Source organism: Lipotes vexillifer, unplaced genomic scaffold (genome assembly GCF_000442215.2).
Source record: "Lipotes vexillifer unplaced genomic scaffold, Lipotes_vexillifer_v1.1 scaffold492, whole genome shotgun sequence".
Lineage (NCBI taxonomy): Eukaryota > Metazoa > Chordata > Mammalia > Artiodactyla > Lipotidae > Lipotes > Lipotes vexillifer.
The window spans coordinates 1,175,889-1,199,693 of NW_006780910.1; the positions used below are offsets into that span (position 1 = coordinate 1,175,889).

General features: G+C 46.3%; 1 protein-coding gene across 1 annotated transcript in view; it reads left to right on the forward strand.

Annotated features, from left to right (window-relative positions):
* The window catches only part of STAB2 (stabilin 2), a 159,833-nt gene that overhangs the window by 18,453 nt on the left and 117,575 nt on the right, over window positions 1-23,805 (forward strand). Inside the window, exons 4-9 of the mRNA XM_007454272.1 lie at window positions 4,777-4,862; window positions 5,728-5,797; window positions 12,448-12,543; window positions 18,297-18,422; window positions 19,899-20,095; window positions 21,678-21,811. Of these exons, the coding sequence (XP_007454334.1) occupies window positions 4,777-4,862; window positions 5,728-5,797; window positions 12,448-12,543; window positions 18,297-18,422; window positions 19,899-20,095; window positions 21,678-21,811 (709 nt within the window). The remainder of the gene's footprint in view (window positions 1-4,776; window positions 4,863-5,727; window positions 5,798-12,447; window positions 12,544-18,296; window positions 18,423-19,898; window positions 20,096-21,677; window positions 21,812-23,805) is intronic.

Below are 23,805 nucleotides of genomic sequence, written 5' to 3' on the forward strand. Positions count from 1 at the left end.
TTCCTGCTATTAACTGATGAAAAATAATTTCTAAATGAAGGAATTAGACTGTAATCTTCCTGAAGTCACAGAGTATATCTTTTTGATCTCGTGTCCCCAGTGTTCATTGAAATCTAGAATGTAAGCTCCATGATGGCAGGACGCTGGCCTTCCACCAGCTGCTCGGTGCTGCACTTTCCTCTGAAGTAAGTCTTGGTCCAATTAAGTGTCCAGGCACTCCCTCCTCACTAAGCTCACTCACAGCAGAGCCTTGCTGAAGCACCAAGGGCCCTGCCTGGTGCCCAGCCCAGGCACCACACAACCATCCTCATGCAAAGGCCCATCAGCTCATCACCTCCCAGCGGCCTAGGAAGCACCTTCACAGCCTCCCTGTCGGGGACCATTCACATTAATTCCTACAGCATACCCAGCAGTTCTCAAACAACACTGTGCAGTAGAATTACTGTCAAGCCTGTTAAAATGCATATTCCTGGGTCTTACACCCAGAGATCCTCATTCAGTGGGTGTGAAGTGCCAGACTTTGCATAAAGTTGCAATAGGTTATTATTGGCCAACAGGGTGAGTCTAGACTGAAATCCAGCCCATGCTTGGTTCACCAAGCCACGCACTCTGGTGCGGGCCTGGTCCACCCTCAGGTAGGGCCACGTCTTGATTTTAGTTTCATCTGCTTGCCAAGTCTAGTGTCTATGGGGATATATCTTACAAGGGCAGTTGGGGTAGGGAAGGCTTTTTCCAATTTGCACAAAGCCTCTCTATGCCCTGGTGTATTAGCCTACATCCTCTAAAAGCACGTGCCGAGGTAGGGCTAGAGATGCATGAGATTAATTAAAAGAAGTGCCTGCAAGGGAAAATGAGAAAGAAGCCAGGAGAAGTGGGGAGAGCCATCAGTCAAGGATGGAGCGCTAACCCTTGTAAGAGAGAGAACCAAGAAAGCCTGGATGGAAAAGTCTTAGACTACATGTAGATCTAAGAAAATTTGGTAAAGCGGATGGGGAGTCTTCCATCAGCCACAGTCACTCAACAGAAGGGGTCCTCTGTCTTGTGAGAATGGGCCTGCCCTGGTATCCCTGCTGTGCTCAGTCACTGGCTGGAAGTGGAAAGTGTGGCTTCGTGAAGAGGGTGGTGGATTTCAGGGAAATTATGCCCTGAGAGGTGCACTTTCACAGCTGCTGTTCCTGGAGAGAGGAGGGTCTTCGGAATCTGCCTTTGTAACCACTCCATCACAATCACCCTTAGAGGAACACTTGCCTACATTTTTAAAAAGAAAGGATTGCTAACCATCCCCTAAGGAAAAAAGGAGGCCCAGACTTCCTGGATACAATGTCACACTCTTGGGGGCTGGGATGAGGGGAAACTCCCCAATTCCTCTGCAATCAGCTTGTAGCCTAGAATCTAGTTATATCCACAGTGGATGACTCTGCCCCCATGTTCTGCTCTGTATGTTGTAACAAGGGATGAGCCGAGTAGAAGGGACACCCAGAGGATGGAAAAGTTGAATCTGCCTCAGAGACGGGGTCAGGGAGAACCACTTTGAGGGCGGACAGGCAGAGTGTGGAGGGGAGGGCACTGGGGGGGCAGCACATGGTGGTCTGCTTGGGCTGGACAGAAGGGAAGGGAGGGGAGTTGGCTCAAGGCCTGGAGGAGGCTATTGGATGGAATGTGTTGGGGGGAGCCTAGGGTTCAGGCGTCATTGCCTACAAAAGTGAAAAGGCCTGGGAGAGCATTTCTGCAAGGTGGCACTGATGACTGCGTCTCGGGGTGGCGGAGGCCCTGTGCTCTTCTGAGCCAGCCCTGAAGGCAAGCTGGAGGTCATCCAGAGAGCACCTTGAACACCTGGCCCTAGGGGGAGGCACGGGGGTCAAGAGAGAGCAACAGTGGCAGAGCTGTCCCCTCTATCCTGGCTCTGCCCAGAGCTGGGCCTGATTCCCAGAATGCCGTCTCATCCCAAGAAGGGCCCCATAGCACCAGGCAGTAAGAGAAGAACCGTTTGATAGCCCATTGTCTATGGAAACCCTCTCAGCACCCCTTGCTCAGTATCATGAATTCACGTGGCTCAGTTGGTTTTCAGATGAGCTTCAAAGGTGGACCTGGCACCTGCTTGATTGGGCCCTCTTCATCGTCGCCTCCTGACGCCTTTTTTTTTAAACATCTTTATTGGAGTATAATTGCTTTACAATGGTGTGTGAGTTTCTGCTTTATAACAGAGTGAATCAGTTATACGTATACGTATGTCCCCATATCTCTTCCCTCTTGCGTCTCCCTCTCTCCCACCCTCCCTACTGATGCCTTTTTAAAGCTAAAGACCACACTCTCTAACCAGGCCCTTCCGTAGTGATCCAGCTGTTGCCCTCTGTTGAGCCCAGATCTCAGGGACCTGGGCCACGCAGGATTAGTGGTTTGAGATCAGTGTTGGTGCCCTCCAGTAGAGTGATTCAGGGCTCTAGGTCTCTTCCCTGGACAACCTCTCTCCTGGTTTGTAAACCAGTATTTATCTAATTGTCTGTTAATCCATGACTCTTTCCACACTGGACTGGCAGGACCGTGGGAACAGGGACCAGGTTTGTGTGCTCACCCTATATACCCAGGACCTTCCATGGTCCTGATTCAAACAGGTGCCCAATCATTTCTTTCCTGAGTGTTGTTATCTGTTACAAGGCCAGCCTGAAAGAACAGAAACTGGAGAGGATGGAGAGTATCCACTCTGAGTACTAACTACCGCCATTTCTTGGGCGCTTAATATTTCCAGTCCCTACCACAACCTGCCAGGAAGATGCTTGAACCAAATCTCAGAGCCAGGCATCGACTTTCCCAAAGAGGTACAGCTAGCAAAGAGTTGTGCTGGGATTCAAACCCAGAACACTCTGATTGAAAAATCTGGGTTTTTTCCTGACCGCATTTCATCTTGTGTAGCCACTGCCCTATAGCTGGTAAGAACAGCCCAAACCAACATACTGGTTTTCTAAGTGATTTATAAACGGTAGCTACACGTCAGCGTGTCTTCTCCTTTACTCACTTCATAACCGTGTCTGCATCTGTGCTGTGATTCTGGTCTGGAGCGGTGCTGGGTGAGGATGAACAGCGATGAACAACGTAGTCAACTCTGGAGCATCTCCCAGGGTTGGAAGCCTGGCTCTGCCACCATTGTGGAAAGAAGGACCACAGGCTCAAACTGTGTGATCTAGCCCTGTGGTTGACTCAGATTCTGCATTTCTCGGGAGATATATGACAGTAAGTTCATGGCACAGGAGAGCTTTGGACAAAGGTCTTTGTCCGTGGTGGTAGGAGGGGAGGGAGGGCAGGAAGGTTGGGTGCTTCTGGTAAGTGAGTCTCTCATTAAGCTCACCAGCTGGCTGACTTTGGCCGAGTCACTCTACTACTCTGTGCCTTAGTTGCCTCATCTAGAAAATGGGGCTAAAAATGGGACTTAACTTCAGGGTGTTGCTTTGAATCCTGTATTATTATCTAGAACTCCATATCATTAGCTATGTTTTGGAAAGCATTTGCCTTGCTAACTTTAATTGGGGATAACATTTGATCCTGCCTCATTCACACAAACACAATTCATGAGCATTGCACGATTTCTGCTTGGTGTTTGCTAGTCCAGATCCCTCATTTTAACAATCAGAACTCAACCAAACCAGCATTAAACCCATGTCAACTCAGCACTCAAAGTGTAGAACAACAGGAAGTGTAGAAGAAAAAAAAAAAAACACCTTTTTTTCCATCTTCATCACAGCAGTACCTTAAACTTCTGTCTCTTACCATTACTTTAAATCTTGTATTTAATTTTGGACATTTAATATCTGACTTTCTAGCTAAATGTCCCTCCACCCCAATGTGTAATATAATGCCTGGCACATGGTAGGTATTCCCTGAATGTTTAGTGAATGACTGTGAAACCCTCCAATAAATGTCTATAAACACTCTGATTCAGGTCTAGCACAGCCCAAACGTGCAAACTGATGCTTGTATGGAGTTAGCTTCTGAGTGAAAACTAAATTCCTTTGCTTGCCACACAAAGTACTTCGTTAATTGGCCCCAGCCAATCTATTATTCCTCATTCCTCATGGGACTACCATTTCCCCATACCCTCCCCCCAACTCCCAAGTTCCAAACCTGCCAAACTTTATATCATTCCCAGAACAGGTCATGCCCTTTTACAACTCTAAGACTTTGTACTTGCTGTTCCCTCTTCCTGAAATGCTCTTCTCTTTTAAGCATGGCCAACTCCTACTGAGCCTTCAAAACCCCAGCTTAAATGACTCCTCCTCAGGGATGTCTCCTTGACTCCCCAAGGCAGTATCAGTAGCTCCCTTCCCTGGGCTCCCTCAATACCCTGTCTAGCACACTGATTAATTGGCCTGGCTTTAGAGTCATACTAAGGGCTGAGCTAAATCCCTGGCTTTGCGACTTACGAAGTGTGAGACTTCGGGCGAGTTATGTGACCTCTCTGAACTTCAGTCTCCTCGTCTGCTAACTAGCACCAGTAGGAACCCCTGAGGGTTGTAAAGGGGATGATTTAATTAGATGATTGTAAAGTGTACAGCAAATGCTCAAGAAATGGTAGCTAATCTGATGCATCCTAGTACAGCACCTGACTACTCTGTGATTCACTTGCCTCCCCTATGTAACCCTAGATAAAGCAGGCAAGGTCTTCAATTATTTCTTATCCCTGGCAACTCGCACACTACCCAGCATGTAGTAGATGCTTGATGCATCCTTGCGGCATGCTTCTGTGCAGTCACAAATAAATGAATCTGCCCTTTGATTCCCCAGAGTGCCCGGGAGGAGCGAGGGCGCCCTGCGCTGGCCGGGGCAGTTGTGCTGACGGCATGGAAGGAAACGGAAGCTGCTCCTGCCAAGTGAGTTCAAAACCTTGCTTTCCTCCTCCCTGACTCTGCTTTCTCCCTACCGGTGGGGTCCCTCTGCAAACACACACTGGGTGGAGACGCTAAGAAGTAGTGATATTAGTAAAAAAAAAAAAAAAAAAAAAAAGTGTGCAACAAAATGACATGTTAGAGGCTGGGCGACCTTTGAGTGTATCCATCTGTAAAATGAGTTCAAGCCTTAGGTGTATTCATCTGTAAAATGAGTCTAATAATAATACCTACGCGATTATACTTGTTGAAAAAGTGAGATGAGATCATGTATATAAAGATACTTTGTGAAACCACGCAGGGCTACAGAAATTTGTCATTGTTACTGTTAAAAACCACCGTTATTAACAGACTAGGCTTCGGAGCTGTCCTCAGCACCCATACTTGAGCACTGGGTCTGCCAATTGAGGCATTTCTTTGCTGTCCCATGAAAGGGACTTTTGCAAGCTTCAAGCCTTAGATAATGGAAATACAAAGAAATCCTTCTGAAAAGGATTGAGCTCAATTGTCTCCAGAAATGCAAAACTGAAAGCGTTTTCATTTCACCCTTGGGTGGAATTATGATTTAGCCGTCAGTACTTGCTCTCTGTATCTTTGGACTAACGAAGCGGGTTTCTTCTGAAGAGCTCCAGACTCTTAGTAATAACTGATGCAGGGATGAATGTACAAAGTATAACACAAAAAGGGCAACGAAGAAAGAAAGAGAAAGAAGGAGTTTCAGGACAGGCACAGAGGGAAGATAACACTTGAGAAGCAGACGCTGACCAGACAAGTCAGTTAGAAATCCAAGGGCTCTGTGGGCAGCGCAGATCGCTTGGGTCTAACATCCTCTCCCTGGGGTGTCCTGCAGGAAGGATTTGGCGGAACAGCCTGTGAAACCTGCACTGATGACAACGTATTTGGACCCAGCTGTTCAGCAAGTATGTCTCACTTTTGTGTGATCGAATGCAATTGTGAAGGTTGAAAGTCAGACATGGCTTATACAGCTCAGGATCCCAGAAATAAAAACACAGTACAGTTCTCTATAACCAAGTCTACATAGGCAAAACAGACAGTTGACAACAAATCTGATCAGGACAGAGAGTGTGTCTGTGGTTTTCAGTGCTTGCCGGCAGCTACTCACTAGGAATGCTTCCTGGCAAACTCTGGGGCATAGGTTCCCTCTCTCCAGGCTCCAGAATCCAACATCCACCAGTTCCTTGCCTGCCCAGCTTCTCCATGAGGTCTTTCCAGACCATGGTCTCAGCACTGACCTTCTCGTCAGGGGCCTCTATATCCACCACAGGTCCCAACACATCTAACCTGTCCTTCTTTGGGAAGTTCACAGATAAATACCTGAGGTGATCAGAGGCTGTTTGTCCCAATTTGCAGATTACGGCTTTGTCCCTGACATGGGTTTGTCCACTCTCTTATTTCTGGTTCTCCCCAGAAGTTGACCCAGAAGCATTCTGCAAGCATTCTAGTACAAGTAGCATATTTGAGAGGTGACCCAGGGAAACACTAAGAAAGTGACACAGAGGAAATAAAGGGTGTATTGTCAAGACAGAGACCAGTGTGGATGACCAGAGCTTAATCCCCTGGGGAACTCTGGAGTCCGTGTAGAACACTCACCTTGGAGTTACTTTACCTGAGGGGAGAGGGAGCCATGGTGTAGTAGGCAGAATAATGACCACTCCCCAAAATGTCCACATTCTAATCCCATGGACCTGGGAATATGTTGCCTTCCATGGCAAGGGAGAATTAAGGTAGCAGATGGAATTATGGTTGCTAATCATCTGACCTTACCATAAAGAGACTATCCTGGAGAATCTGAGTGGACCCAGCGTAATCACAAAGGTCCTTAAATGTGGACGAGGAAGGCAGAGGCAGAAGATGTGGTGTCAGAGTGACGAGACGTGAGAGGACTCCACCAGCCCTTGCTGGCTTTGTAGGCGGAAGCGGCCCGTGAGCCAGGCAATGTGGGCAGCCTCTAGAAGCTGGGAAAGGCAGGGAAAGGGATGCTCCTCTCAAGAAAGGAGCACAACCACCAACACCCTGATTTTAGAGCAATTACTTTGGATTTCTGACCTCCCGAACTGTAGGACAATAGATGTGTGTTGTTTTAAGATGCTTGGTTTGTGGCAATTTGTTACAGCAGCAATAGGAAACTAATACATGCGGTCGTTACAGGGGAGTTGATCAGTCCCTGGCCCTTCCAACCCCCAGTGAGCACCCAGGCAGAGCAGGCTTCCTAGGAAGTGTTCACAGGCTACTGGAAGGCAGCTGAAGGCATGGACTTGGTAAGGAAGGCCTAGAGAATGTGGGCGTAGTAGGGACAGTGTCTGCCAGATTCAGAGTCTCCCAAAAAGGATAAGTCAAGTGGCCTTTGTCCAACACCACCTCAGTTTGGCTTTTATAGAAAAATCATATTTGGTAGACACTGCATTGATTCAAATATTTGGGGCAAGAAAAATACACAGACATCCCAGCCCCGCTAAGTTTGCTCACTCTGTAATAAGTTTCATCTGCAATAGCAAAGACATGGTCTCATTCTAATCCATGGGATCCTTGAAAGCAGGTGCTGTTATACCTCTTTATCTCCAGTACCTTCCACAGTGCTGCCTGCGTGGTAGACACACACTACACTCTTGGCTGGATGAATAAACAAATGAGTAAGTGAATGAATGATATAACTTGCTCCAGCCCTCTTGTCCTGACCGAGAAGCATGTTATTGGGAGGCATCGTGTAGAGGTGATTAGAGCTCTAGCTTTAGACTCAGACTGGGTTTCAGCCCCAGGGCTGCTGCAAATTGTGGGAACCTTAAGTTTACTAAGCATGCTCTGTGCATCTTCATCTGTAAAAATAGAAAGAATATTGCCTCCTTTAGAATTATTACGAGGAACTAATGAGATAATCACTGCACAACAAATGATAGCAATTATTATTATTAATACCTACTATTCTCTAGTGTCCCCCAATCTTAGTTTTTTCTTCATCTACCACTTTATAAAAGATTATTTCATAAGAGTGTTAGCAAAAGCAAATTTAAAACAGATGTTAGCATTCTGAGTGTTTTTTTTAACATTACATTATATTAAAGGACAGTAAACTATTAAGTATAATCAATCGTTTATAAAGACCATGTCTTTCAAATTGGCCCTTCCCTACCATAACAGAATTTAAATCACATATTTTAAATTAATATTGAAATAGGAAGAAAGACAGCAACCAACACTGCTTACTCACCAAGAAAGCCAAGTAATTGTTTGTGGATGAAAATTTAGAAAGAAGATGAGTTCATGTTGCCTCCAAGAAACTGGTGTTGGTTGCCAATGAGCACAGATGTACATGGAGATTCCAAACATCTCTAAATTTAAAAAGTGGCTTCCCTTTACACTTGTTTGTGCCGTGGAGAAAGGGCAAGCGAAAGGGTTTGGAGACCCAAGTTTTTAAGTAAGAAAATTTTAAGTAAGAAACCTAAACTGAGACTCGGGAGATAAGACTCCCACTTCTGGGTTCCAGCAGAACTTTGTGAGATGATAAAATGTCCAGACCTGCATTATCCAACATGGTAGTCGCAAGACACTTGTGGCCATTGAGTACCTGAAATGTGGCTAGTGCAACTGAGGAACTGAAGGTTAAATTTTAGCCCATGTTACTCAGTCTAAGTTTAAATAGCCTCACGTGGCTAGTGGCTACCGTATTGGATAGCGCAGCTCTAGAACACGATGGCTAAGAGAGCAGGCTTCAAGTCAGCTGGCCTGAGTTTGAAACCAAGCCCAGTGGCTGTGGGACTTGGGGCAAGCTATTTAACCTCTCTAAGCCCTCCTCATCTACAAAACCGGAATAATAATACTTGCCTCGTGGGATTGACTCGTAGAAAAGCTCCTAGCGGCAAGTCATAAGCACTCAATAGAAGCAAGTATTAAGCAAGGACTAGAGCAATCCCACAATAAGCTGAACATTCATTCACCTGTGAACGAATGAATGATGGCTCAGTGATGGCTCGTCATTTCCCATTGGCAGGTTCCCATAGGGGAACCTGGAAACCTTTTCAGCCAGGCATCCACTGGGTGCCAGTGTTGTTTCACCCGTGAGGCAGTGGTCGTTGGCGGTGGCAATTCTGCCTGTAAGTAGGACAGCGCTATGAGTTGCAGTTTATTTTTAACACTGACTTTAACCTGCTGCCGGAGCATTCTCCTACCTGACTCTCCATTTGCTTAGAGATGATTTCAAGCTGCATCAGCCAGGGGTGTTCATCTCAGCTGCCAAGGCCCTCGCCTGCTCAGTGCCTCACTCCAGGTGAGGGCAGAAGGCAAAGCCCACTTTCTCTGACATGACCCGAATCAGTCCCACAATCGTGTCTTGTTAATAACAGTAGCTAGCATTTGCTGAGTGTCTGCCGGGCACCAGGCAGTGCACAAGGTTTGGCATGCAGAATCTCTTTGGAAAAACTCTGCGAGCTGGGTTCCTCATTTTATGGATGATGAAGCAGAGAGGTTGCTCAAGGTCACGCAGCTATTACAGGGACAGAGGCAGGGTTTGACCCCAAGTGTCTGACTCCAGAACCTGGGCACAAAGCCACTGCACCATTCGGCCCTGGCAGGCACCCACCATGCATTAGACCCATGACAGGTGATGGGCATCCAAAGAGGGGAAAAATTAGGTCCCCACTCCCAAGGAGCTGGAAATGTGGGAGACGCTTATGAGCCTATGTGCACGGTACACATGGGAAGCTACGGGAACATGAGAGAGGGCAGCTCACTCTGCCAGGGGCACGGCACAGGGGCTCTGTGCTCTGTCCCTCTGACCCCAATGGCCGTCGCTTTGGCTACTTTAAAGTCATGCACCCCAAGTTTCACACGTCTCTAGAGATTTGCTGAAGCTGGTTTAACAAATACCCAGGGCTCTTTAAATGACCTTTGGGAATCCCTCTGCCACTCACGTCTCCTTCCCAAGGACACTTTCTTGGCAGTGGCTGGCGGCCCTGCATTGCGTGTCAGAGGCTCCCGAAAGCTACCCGTGCCAGATCAGTTAATCCAGTACATGGGCTGTGCTGAAAGACAGGACTTGGGGAGAGGCTCATGCCTAGAAGGGTGGCTCAGTGACAAGGACAGCCCTTGTAGTTAGCATCTAAGTTGGAAGCAGGGGCTGAGTCACATCCAACTTCCCCCTTCTGCCTCCACACCCTCTCCATGGGCTGCATGACAGCATTTAGGACATGCAGTAGTATATCTCTTACAGTTCAGCTGCCCCACTATACTGTGAACCGCTTGAATTTAGATATTGTGAGTTATTTGTACACCCAGTGCCTAATTCAGTGCCCGCCCCTAGGTAGGAGCTGGGTAGATTTTTTATTTTTTTTTGCGGTACGCGGGCCTCTCACTGCCGTGGCCTCTCCCGTTGCGGAGCACAGGCTCCGGACGCACAGGCTTAGCGGCCATGGCTCACGGGCCCAGCCGCTCCGCGGCGTGTGGGATCTTCCCGGACCAGGGCACGAACCCATGTCCCCTGCATCGGCAGGCGGACTCCCAACCACTGCGCCACCAGGGAAGCCCTGGGTAGATATTTTTTAACTAACTTAATTCGTGTCTTCTCTACTGAGCCTGTAGTACACCCCCTCCTCACCCCTATTATCTCCACGATGAATTTGACTTCCCTCTGGAACTCATCTGTTCCAAAAGCTACAGCCATGGGTGGACATCAAAGTGCTCTGCTAACATAGAAACAACAGCAAATCCGTTTTTAAAGGGAGGATGACAATTGCAAATCCAGTTTAATTCTTCAGTAATTTGAATGAGCGCTGGAGCTAGTTGTCCCCCATTTTCCATATGTAATACCTCACCAGATTGAGAGAGAAAAACACAGCCCTGACAGCTGTCGGCTGGTTGCTGGCCTGCAATTTCATAGAATGTCACCATCAATGGCTCGCTCTATCTGGGCTGGAACAAGACGAAAACTAGGCCACTGCCTTATCCTGTCCGAATAGAGAAATAAACAGTGACAGTGGGCAACCCAGCGGCCATCTCTCCCGGTTAACACGAGTGGCTACTGCTGCTGCTTCATGACCCCTCGCCCCTGCTGCCGACTTTGACCACTGTTGTGTTCCTGGTGGTACTTGGCTGGCTGGCATGACAAAAGTAGTAGTAGTTGCAGCAGGAGGTGATAGTGGATGAGGTACAAAGAAAGTGCTGCCCGGAGGAGCACAGATTCTGTTTTGGCACCTCTGAGACGGTACCACCGAGGAGAGGGGCTTTAGCTGGCCTAGACGGATAAGGAGGATTTCAATTGGATGCAGAAGGGAGCAGAGTGGGGGCAAGAGCATGGAGGAGTGAAAGTACAGGATGCGTGTCCTGCTGCCTCCACAGGGCGTGGTCTTTCCTAGACCAGCTCCCCCCATCTCTTCCTGGCCAGCCCCCATGGCTATTTACCTGTCACACCTTAGCATCTATCACACCTCATTATGGTGGGCTGCTTTCTTCTGCCTTCAGACTGTGAGCTCTTTGGGGGAAGGGACTTTGGGTCATTAATCCCAAGCACAGCGCCCTGTAAGTAGTAGATGTTCAACATGTGTTTTGAAGGAAGATGAACTCTAGTGAGTCATCCCATGCACTTCGGTCCTAAGACGCATAAAATGAAGTGACGGAAGATGAAAATGAAAATTTTTAAAGGTTGCAGTCAGCTTGGAGAGGGCCTTGTTTGCCAAACAGAGGAATTTAGATTTCATTTGGTTAGCAATTGGGAGTCACTGAGATATTTGGAGGAAGATCACCTTGATACCATTACTGATCAAATGAAATGGACAAAACGGAGAGGTGAGAAATCGAACAGTGAGTCCAGGTGAAGTGCTACTGCAATAGTCCAGGCAAAACAAGATAAGGACCTGAAGGAGGACAGTTCCCGTGGAGATGAAGGACAGGGGATTGAGGTGGGACATGTAACAACCTTAGAGTTTGAACCTTCAAGTTGCAAACTTTCAAAGATGTGAACATGCATCTGGTGCCAGCAAGGAACCAGAACCTGTGCCATCCACGTCAGGCGTGAGTGGAATTGCAGCTCGCCCTCCGTCTCCTATTGCTGGCGATCCTTCAGCTCTACCATCTCCCACCTCCTCTCCCTCCTCCAGTCAGTAATTCTCTCTCGCCTGTTCACTCGATGCCAGCCCCCATCTGCCAGCTGTTGTACTGTACTACTGTACTTTTCAAGGTACTGTACTATAAGATTAAAAACGTTTTCTTTATTTTTTTGTGTTTGTTTTTATGTATTATTTGTGTGAAAATTATTATAACCTATTACAGTACAGTACTATATAGCCAATTGTGTTAGTTATGTACCTAGGCTAACTTTGTTGGACTTAACGAACAAATTGGTCTTACGAACCCACTCTCGGAATGGAACTTGTTCATATGTGGGGACTTACTGTAAACTGAAGCTAATAAAAAGAAGCCAAGGTTCAAACTAGGGTCTCTAGTGGTTTTCCCCACTTCATCAAGCAGAATCTCAATAAACACTATCTGAAACAGTATCCTTCCAGAATCTTTGGAGGAAGTCTACATCAGGTAACGAAAAATTCCCATTTTCTGTCTGCAGTGTGCAGCTGTGTGCATGGAATATGCAACAGTGGAATACGTGGCGATGGGACCTGTGAGTGCTACTCTGGGTACACCGGCCCCAGCTGTGACAAGCGTAAGTACTGCTAGTTCCCTTAATACCACACCAGATCAGATGGGCACAGACATATGCATTTCAGTTGTGCATGCGTGTACGGGGGCTCTACATGTGTGACGTGCCATCAAACGTTTTGCTGGAAGATAGGCAACAATTTGAAAAGAAAGGGGACAAAAGGAGAGGAAGGGAGAGAAGGGGAAGGGAGGGGAGGGAAGAGATCGTATAGAATATTGGAAGTCACGGAAGACTTGGGAACAATGCAGTGACATGGCTGTAGCTATGTTTTAGGAAGGCCAAGCTTGTGGCAGTGTGAGGATAGACTGGAGAGGAAGACATTGGGGCCATTGCAACGAGTTAGGTACCTGAAAAGGGAGATAAGGCATGTTCTCCATTATAGGTCTCAAAGACAGAGCACATCAACAGGAAATGGAGGCTTACCAAGGCTAAATGATTCACCAAAGTTCACAAAATAGTAAATAAGTGAGCTGGGACTCCAGTCATTGAAATTCTCTAAACAATCGATCACACTGGGTTTAATCAAAAGACAGAGAACACAGGGTGATTGCAGCAGGGGAAGTTTAGTATAATGAATTAGTAAGCTATGATAGGAGAGTGGCTATAAAAATGCAAAATGAACTGTAGGGCTGATGGGGCATAACAAAGAAGGGCAAACTTGGAAGGGGACAGCCATCCCCAAGGCTTGGCTCAAATCTTGCTGGAGAAGGGGTGGTGACAGCCCACTTAGTAGGGGAGAAGTTTGCTGGTTTGCCTAAACCAGCATGGGAGTACAGTCACCCAGCAGGCAGACAACAACCCTTCAGGGCACTGATGAGCCGAGGCTGGGGACAAGTGGACAGAGGGAGTTGGGGCACCGTGGGTGCTAAACCTGGAACCTTCAATGTCTGTGTGTGGGGAGGGCTGTGGGAAGGTGGCCACCGGGTCCAGGCCAGGGATGCAAGGTCACCAACGAACCGTGCACTCTGAGTGCACAGTTGGGACAGGGCATCGCTGGATGTCCTCACACACCCGCACCACTGGCAGGCTGTGCAGCAGCAGTAACAGCAGAAGCACACCCGGCAAGCGGAGCCCCTTCCTCCTGCAGTGGCCCTCCAGCGCCCTCTACTGGCCAAGATTAACATATCCCTGCAAAGGAGAAATGTTCAGAGTCCATCCCGTTATCACAGAGCAGGTGGTGAAGGGTGAATTTGGAGCTTAGCCGTTAGGAAATTGGACATGCTGCCTGTGACAATAGCTTCACTTAAGTTATCCTCTGGATTTTATTCTCCTAGTCTGTAAAATAAAGGGATTAGACAAGAATCAAACTCAGTAACTTCAAACTCACTTTATTGAAAGTCGTTGAGAAGATATGAGCAGTGGTAGAAAGGAGGGTGAATAAAATACAGCCTCTGCCTTCTTCCTGTGGAAGAGACAGACATGCAAACAACCAATATGAATCAACGGCAGAATGAAACTCAGGTGGTTAGGGTGGACCCCTTCCATAGCCCTCAATCAGCCTCCTTCCCCAGCTACTCCTGTACTGCCCAGTGGACTCATGAGCAAAAAACACAAAACACAAACAAAAAACCCTTTTTAATAAGACCAGAGATCCAGCCTAATAGCATGGAAAGATTTGCTTCCAAATGACAAAATAATTCTATTGAGTCAGAAGATAAATAGACTGGGACAAAAATATTTGCAATCCACACGGCAGAAACGTTTTTATAATAGAAAGTCCGTGATCCCACCTTTAAAATCAGCCAAGGAGCAGCTAATTCTCAGGAAGAAATGAAAACTGGCCAACAAGCATAGAAGAGGTGCTTAACCCCACTAGGAGTCACAGAAATGCAAATTAAAACCATAATGAAATAGTACTTTGGAGTTCGGGAGGTTTTGTTTTGGTTTGGTTCTGGTTTTTTGCCCACTGTCACACAGGTTGAAAAGCTAGGTAATATCTGTCTGTGGGTGTGGGAAAAATTCCCGTACTGTCAGTGGGGATGTGAATTGCTACAATCTATAAGGGAAATGTATCTATTAAATTTTAAAGGATGCTTACAGTTTGAGGCTACAGCCCCAATTCTAGGAATTTACCTAGAGGACTGGAGGGGTGGGTAGGTGAGAATATATGTACAGAGAAACTCATGATAGTATTGTTTTTAAGAACAAAGCAAGCTGGAAACAACTTGAACGTCCGTGAGTAGGAAGTGGTTGAGTGAAGTGTGGTACATCCTATTCTAGTTAGAAGAATGCTAGCTGCTGAAAGAAATCAACACAAAAATCCAATGGCTTAACACTACGGTCCCAAAACTGCACCAAGGCATCCCAAAGTACCCCATCAAACTCACAGGGCTGCTATGGGGTATTTTTAATTTCTGAGGGAAACGGTGATACATCTGTAGAATATCGTATGAAATGTTAACCTGCATTAGTACACAATCTCAACATTAGGTAGCACTGCATTTTGTCCGGTGGTATCATTTCTTTACAAAGCTGCATTTCCAGTGGTCACTGTGGTAAAAAAGTAAGTACTGGGCTTCCCTGGTGGCGCAGTGGTTGAGAGTCCGCCTGCCGATGCAGGGGTCTTCCAGTTTAAGTCATTTTCTGGTGTTACACTCAGTCTACAACTTCAACAGCAATCCCTGTGTAATTATTTGAAATTCCTTGTGAAGAGTCATTGGCTATCAAGGTGGTAACTCTGTGATTAAAAATGGTCACAAATTCTTTGACACCACTCCCAAGAAGAAAGAGGGTCTTTGTCTCATTCCTGGGAATCTGTGCAGGCTCTTTCAATGCTTCGACAATAGAATATAGCAGAAGTGATACTGTGCCACCTTCCAGACCAGGCCTTAACAAATTTTCAGCTTCCACTTCCTGTCTCTTAAAACATTCTCTCTTGAAGCCCAGCCTCCATGCTGTGAGGAAGCCCAAGAAACCCTATAGAGGAGCCCAGATGGAGAATAAGGAAGACCCCTGGCTGACAGCCCTGGCTGAGCTACAATGCAACAGCCAGCACCATCTTGCCAGTCACATGAATGAGCCACCTTGAAAATGGAACCTCCAGCTCCAAGTAAGCCTCACCAGTTGACACTGCATGGCAATGCCACTGCCAAACCCTGCATAAATTTCAGTCCATGACCAAAATAAATAAACGTTGGGGTTTTAGGTCGTAATGTTTTAGAGTGGTTGGTAACTCAGAAATAAATAAATGGAACATTCTGCATGAGTCTTTAAAAAAGATTTTAAAAATCAGACCTGTGCTTGTCCATTTCACGTGAGTATGCTAGCAGTGAATATACCATTTAAAAAAAAAAAAAAAAAAAAAAAAAAAGTACCATGCAAAAATCATTTTAACTGGAAGGAGGGTGGTAGTTTCCAATCTGATTCCAAGGCTGCAGAAGTTGTGCCATCTCCAACAAGCTCACGTGTCCCATTAGTAAGTAAATGTGGTTGTTTAAGAATGAAATATTTAATCTTCCAATTAACCATATTACTTTTTCAGATGGCTACTACGTTATCATGACATAAATAGTCACTGAATTCTTTGGTTCTAACAACTTAGTAAATGAACCTATAGATATTCCTTTTGTATTGGGGTCCCATGAAAAAAATACTGAAACACTAAGGGCACCGTGACCTGGGAATTTGGGGGACCTCTGGCCTAACACAACAGAGGTATATTTCTTACTAATGTAACAGTCCAATGTGGGTGTTCCTGGCCTCCACCAACTCCCCACCACATGGTGTTTAGGCATCCAGAGCATTCCATTGCATGCGTCTGCCATTCTGTAGCACCTCCGAGTGCTCTGCTTTGAGCCACAGAAGGAAAGAGAGAGTGTAGAGAAGCATCTGCTTATAAAGTTCAGAATAATACATAGAACTTCCAATATTCCATCAACGTAGACTAGTCACATAACCCCACCTGGATGCAAAGAGGGGTGGAAAACGTGATCCTGAAAGGGCAGCCCCTTCTCAGCAACAATTCTACTTTATGGAAGAGGTGAGGGGATATTCTCTATGAATTTTTGATTCAAGTAGCCACTGTTGGAAGACAAACGCATACATCACATTTCTGCACATCTTGAGAGCAGCACACTGACTGCCCTTTGTTCCAACATCTTTACAAGGATGTTTGTAGAGCGAACAGCCTTGGGAGATATAGGACCTCCCTCGGGAGCAAGTGCGGGCACGCTTACTGCCTGTGCCAGTTATCAGTGGATTGCCTCTCAGCTCCAAATTCACCCTTTTTGCCTGCTCTGTGAATACGGAGGTGGGCTTTGGAATAGGTCTCATTTGTCAGCCAGTAAGATGTGAAGCCTTACCAATAGAGGGTTAGCTCACTCACCAGGCTCCTGAAGAACACGGCTTTGCTCCGCTGCTCAGCCCTGCACAGTTTCTCTAGCACTAGGTTCTGGCAAGGCTTAGCATCCTCCAGTATTTGACCACTGCATACCTTGTCTAGTGCTTGACTTGGGCAGCAGAGCATAGCCAGGAGCCCTAGACAGTGCAGGCCGGCGGCCCAGTTCAGGAGCTGTTCTGCACACCCTCCCCTCAGCCCCATGCACAGCAAGGGCCCCGCAGGACCAGCCAACCAGAGAGCTGACCACCCACCTCCATGACACACAGCTGGCCCCTGAGACCACCCCTGCCCCAGGCACGCACAGGAGTACACCACGCTTCTGAGAAGGTGGGCTTCTCAGCTCCTGCTTCCAGTAGCATCCAGAGGCAAGCCGCTTTCCCAGGCTTGCCAGCTCCCTGTGGATGACCTTCCCTGGGGCCCCAGGGGGATGGCCTCCAGCAAGTGTCACCAGCGGACACATCAGCAACCTCTCTGCTGTAGAGTGACCAAGGCCATGTCCTTGCCAGTGACATCCGGGTCTCAGCTCTGGAAGGGGAGGACTTACTCTTATCTTAACCCGAGAGGAGTGGTTGCTCTTATTTTTCTTCCATTCCTTTATTCTTCTGAGCTCTTTTTAGCGGTCAGGAGCCAATTCCCAGTTATTCCACTCTGTTCACGAATCTTTACACTAAAATTTTCAGTGTTCAAATAATTGCATGGTTTCTCTCTCTTGCCTGGGCCCTAAGTAATACGTTACCTATTATTTAAAAACAAACTAAAAAGCATTTCAGTTCCCTAAGCTCAGGGCTCCTCTTCTGTAATGAAATCCACTGCCTGTTCAGGTCTCAGTATGGCCCTCTTTGCATTGCCCAGTGGGAACCGGGGCTTGGAAGAACTGGTCCAAAAATGCTGACATTGTGGCTACTGCTCCTGATGTGAGTGATAAATGGTCCTTTATCTCTGACCCGGGCATCTCATATCTTCTAGCAGCAACCATGTGACCGTGTCAGCCCAACTTGTTCGCTTTGCAAGTTGGCTAATTATGCCAGACTCTATAGTTTTTAACAGCCACCTAAGCCCCATCTATCTTATAAAATACTGTGCAGTCATTAGAGATTAAGGTACACCCTTACATACCTCCATAATATGTTCTTAAATTAAAAATCAAGTGCCTAAGTATTTTAACAGGATTCTATTTCATCTTTTGAAAATCTTACACATAAATGTACTATATTGGTTGTTAACTTTGGTTACTGTGGGAGTGGGATGGGAGAATGAGAATAAGTAGACAGCTAGTTTTTGCTTTACTTGTTCTGTATGTTTTGAATTGTTACAGTGAATCTGTGTCACTTTTGCAATAGGGAATATTGAATTTGTTGAGTTTTTTTAGAGCTGGTTGTTCTACTAAGGCCATTACCCCAACAATCTTCCTTTCCAGCCATCCCAGAATGTGCAGCCTTGCTCTGCCCGGAAAATTCCAGATGCTCACCTTCCAGCGAAGATGAAACAAAACTAGAATGCAAATGCCTCCCCAGTTACAAAGGCGATGGCCAGCGCTGTGAGCGTGAGTAGAACTTCGATCCTGGCTTATTCACTGAGACGGTTAGATTCCTCAACAGAAAAAAAAACTCACGACCTTCTTAATATTAACACAATGACCACTTCTATTTCTCTCTTTGTAGTTGCATGACATATATTAAAAGTTCTAAGCAAAATGCTCATCATGTGATAGCTCTTCAATAAATGCTAAGTACTCTTGTTATCAAAGCACATATATAGATTTTTACACTTTTTAAATTTTTATTGGCGTATAATTGATTTACAATGTTGTGTTAGTTTCTGCTGTACAGCGAAATGAATCGGTTATACATATATCCACTCACTCTTTTAGATTCTCTTCCCATATAGGTCATTACAGAGTATTGAATAGAATTCCCTGTGCTATGCAATAGGTTCTTATTAGTTATCTCTTTTATATGTAGTAGTGTGTATGTGTCAGTCCCAGTCTCCCAATTTATCCCTTCCCACTCCACTTTCCCCCCTTCCATATCACCTAAATCAATGTTAAGATAGAATGTAGCTTGTTTCTTACTTCCTTCTTCCTTCCTCCCTTCCTTTTTTTTTTTAAATAAATTTATTTTATTTATTTATTTTTGGCTGCGTTGGGTCTTCGCTGCTGTGCGCAGGCTTTTCTCTGGTTGTGGTGAGCGGGGGCTACTCTTCGTCGCAGTGCGTGGGCTTCTCATTGCTGTGGCTTCTCTTGTAGCGGAGCATGGGCTCTAGGTGCGCGGGCTTCAGTAGTTGTTGCACGTGGGCTCAGTAGTTGTGGCTCGTGGGCTCTAGAGTGCAGGCTCAGTAGTTGTGGCGCACGGTCTTTGTTGCTCTGCGGCACGTGGGATCTTCCTGGACCAGGGATCGAACCCGTGTCCCCTGCCTTGGCAGGCGGATTCTTAACCACTGCGCCACCAGGGAAGTCCCCTTACTTCCTTTCATGCTCTTTCACTTCATGAGTGGTTGTGTGTTGGTTATGAACATGCTATTGGAGCCCGACCACCCAGGTATAAATCCCAGGTCTGCCTGTTACTAACAATATGACCTTGGACAAATTCTTTAACCTACCTGTGCCTCCATTTTCCTATCTATGAAATGGGGATAATAACAGTAACTATGCTAGAGGGTTGTAAGGATTAACTGAATTCACATATGGCAAATGCTTAGAAAAGGGCCCAGTACGTATTATAAATTCTATTAATGTTAATACTTTCTTTCATGCGATTTTATATTTAAATCCACGTATAACATGGCATAATAATACATCATCACAGTACTTGTAATTATAATTTCTAATGGCCATATGTAAATCTTTTTGGTCAATGGGGGTGATCAGGAGGGTAAGGTGAAATGTTTTTGACTCTCCCTTGAAACCGTTGCATTGCCTTTGCAGCTTGGGCAAGCTGTGATTTGCAATCCCTTCACAGTTCACTTTTCCTTCTCCTTCCCTGAGTGTGGTAACCACCTTATTTTGTCATTGCTTCTCCAGCCATCAACCCATGTTCACAAAATATGTGCCACCCTCACGCTCGGTGCGCCTACCTAGGACCAAATCAGCACAGTTGCACATGCCAAGAAGGCTACCACGGGGACGGCCAGGTGTGCTTACCAGTGGACCCCTGCCAAGTTAACTTTGGAAACTGCCCTACAGAGTCCACGGTGTGCAGATATGATGGGCCCGGACAGGTGAGCTAATGATGTTGGAACTGATGAGAATAGAAGTAGGACCACCCACTGAAGGTAAAACTGTGCTGTCTCAGTTCTCCCTTTCCATGCTCAGGTCAGGCTTCCTGTCCAGACAGACCTCCGTGTGCTTGGGGTCAACCTCAGGGAGCCGTGATCTACCCTCTGAACTCGCCCTTTCCCAGCTCTCCAGTCAAAACTTCACTGTCTCCTCCATCCCAGTCCTGTTTGATGATTGACAGCATATATACACATAGCTCGAATTCTATTAACAAATTAACTGTTAATGAAGTCTTGGGAAAATATGTAATTGACTTTCACCTGCATTCCTCCGGTCTCTCTAATGTCTTTTCAAAGTGAGAGGGGACTCTTAGGACCAAAAAACTCTGTCTCAAAGGGATGAATGCTGATAAAATGTCAGGCAGCACAGACAGATTTGTAGGGAGCAATGAAGATACTCTGGAGTGAGACATATGTGATTCTCTAAATCACGTCATGACCTTGACTGGTAAAATTCAGCCTAGTCAGGAGACCTTTGCTACAGAGTCCAGATCAAAGAGCCCTTTCCTCAATATCTCATTCACCCACCAAATATTTAGTGGGTGCCTACTGCAGCCACAACTGCATGTCAGGTGTCCAGTGGAGGAAACCCATCCATACAAGAGACTACTGCTGCCTGGGTGAAAGGAAAGCCTTCAGTGTCTGACCAAACCCAGTCATGGGTCCCCAGCAGTCTAATCTGCACCCCACGGGGATGCTCCTGGAGTCCCCTGCAGAGAATCCACCCGATCTCATGTCCGAGAAAAAGAATACATCACATGACATTTCTGCTATCAATTTCTGAGGCTAGCTTGTAAGAAATTCAAAGGGCTAAATTCTCATCCTCTAAATGAGGTCCCTTATGGGAAAAGTCATGTTACATCATGAACCAAAGCCCCAGGACCTTGGGAGTGAGATTAAAACATATACTTTGTCACTTTAAAAATGGGTCCCAAGGCATATTTTCAAGTCTTAGAAACCCTCCATCGTTCACACAGAAGCAATGCATTCATTATTCCAGAACAGGGTTCCTCATCCTCGGCATGATTAGCGTTTTGGACCTGAGAATTCTTTGTTATAGGAAGTATCCTGTGCATTGTATGATGCTTAACAGCATCCCTGGCCTCTTGTGGCACTGTCCCCCCACCCTGTTGTCACAATCAAAAATGTCTACAAGCCCAATGTCCCTTGGGTTGAGACTCCCGGTTGAAAACCACTATTCTAGAGAAATAATACCTCCCATCTGAGCCTCAGTCTCTACTCACCTAAATCTAAAAGCCGGAAGTATGGTGCCAGGGAGGCCCGGGGTTAGCAAACCAAAGAACTGAAAGTGTGAACTACAAGCAAGGTGTAAGAGTTTCCAAACGGATGAGATGTGAACATGATTTCCAATTCTGGATCTGCTGACAAATTTTAGTTTCAGCCCACACTTTAGACCTACCCCAAGTCAGCTTTTATGGCAGAATAAAGATAGGAATTTAAGAAGAATGTCAGCCTAAGTGACTAACGAGAACGCTCTTTGCTCTTCGCTTCCCATCGACTGAAGGCTCACTGCGAGTGTGCGGAACACTACCACAACTTTGTCCCTGGAGTGGGGTGCAGCGTGATCGACGTCTGTGAGTCTAAGAACCCCTGCCACAGGGATGCGAACTGCACCACCATCGCGCCAGGTCACACCAAGTAAGGCTTTCCAATTCCACCACCATCTTTCCAAGCAGTGAAGTTCGTGGCCAGTCAATGCGGAAACTTCTCAGGAGGTTAGGAAATGTGTCTTATTCAGCCTTGCACCACCCTCACATAGCACAATGCAAGGAGCGCAGTAGGGACTCGATACACCTTTGTATAATCAATGAATCATTCAGTAATGGCTTCCTTGATAATGACCGTGCCAACACCCTGAAATATTGACCTGGCCTGAAAACATGGTATGAAGTGATCAGAGCGTGGGAGAAAGAATCCACCATCACTGGGAAAACATGTCTATTGGGATGACAGAGGTTTGACCTCTAATGTACATGCCTGTTTCCTCAATCTATGAAATATTGCTTGTTAGTGGTGCAAAACAATGGGAAAGTGAATACACGTGAGTGGTGTTTCCCGGACTCCAGGTTTCAAAAGAAGGGGTTTACTGTGAGTTAAAATACTTGTGTGAAAATTCCCGAGGCGGAGGCAGCTTGCCTGGTGGGAAGATGCTATCCAGAGTTTAAAGACCTGGGTTTGAGTCTCCACACTGGTATCTGTCAGATTCATGACCTTGGGAATGTGACAGAGTCTCTCTGGCCTCAGTTTCTCCATGTATAAAATGAGCACAGTGGCATCTACTTCATACTGTTGTTGTGAAGATTCATGAGAGAATGTTCTGGAAACTCCTCTCCAGCTGTGTTTTGTCTTTTATCAGTGGGTGAACCAAGCCTGGAACCCAAGCCTTTTGACTCCCAGACGGAGGCTTGCATCTTGGTGCCACTTTCGGGTCTCATTGTCACCAGCATCAGCAAAGAACCTGTTCTGCTGTAGTGAGCTCAAAGCCACAGTAGACATGGAACAGTTTCTGTGCTTCCAGAGGCCCCCTCTGTCATTCCTTTTATAGCTGGTTCTTGAATGTGTAGATTCGCCCAGATAGGTTTTATGATCACTATGTTCTCTCTGGGCAAATACGTGTATCTGTATGCACTGTGGGTGGAGTGGAAAGAGCTTGAGTGTCAGAAGCCCTGGATTCAAGCCCCAGCTCTGCTGCTTCCCTTACTCTGATTTCTATTTCCTCTGTCGTAAAAGGGGGACAATTGTGCCTCCAACCAGGGCTGTGATGAGGATTAAATAAGGTTACATTCATCAGTCTCTGAGTGGAACCTGGCACAGAGAAATCCCTCCATACACACCCTGCACACGCAAACCCCTCCCAGATGTATGTACAGGCACGTACACACCTACACAGCTATGCATACAGGCACGTCCTCTCCTGAAACCCAGGCTCTGACAATGACAACCGAACCAGCCAGCTTGCACACTTGGTACCATCCTCTGAGAAAGCTTGAGTAGAACACCTTAAACACTTTCTTTCTTTTGTGTTTGAGAAGATAAAATAGAAAAATGAAACTGGAACATCAGAATAATAGAAGTTGCATTAAAACTTGTGCCTAGAATGTCAGTGGAACTAACCATCGATTTTAGGGGTCTGTGTGTCACTCACAAACCTCTCGACACCTGCCCCCCGCAAAACCTGACTCTCTTCAGCTGGGAAGAGGCCTATGTTAAGGCTGGCTGAGTGACATTGATAAAATATGGGTCAATAATTTAGTTCACCCCGGAGACGGATTTATCTTGTTTATGCCTCCTCAGTGTGGCAATCAGTCTATGCAGAGTATTCAAAATCATGCTGCATTAGTCAGAGAAGACCACCCAATAAAGAAGGAGTTCCAGTGTGGGCTCCCCCACTCACAACTGGGGTGAACTTGGACAAGTCACGTAACTGTCTGGAACCACAGTTCCCTCCCCTGACAGGTGGAGCTATTTCCCTGGGCAGAGCTGACAAGTTAATGTATATAAGCCTGCTTTAAACTCTACACTCCACTTCCGTTATTACTAAGAAGAACCATTACTTCCTGTCAGTTAAAATTGTGCCGTTCTCTTTTTAGCAGAGGTGGGAATTAAGGCATGACAGAAGAGAACGGCATTCC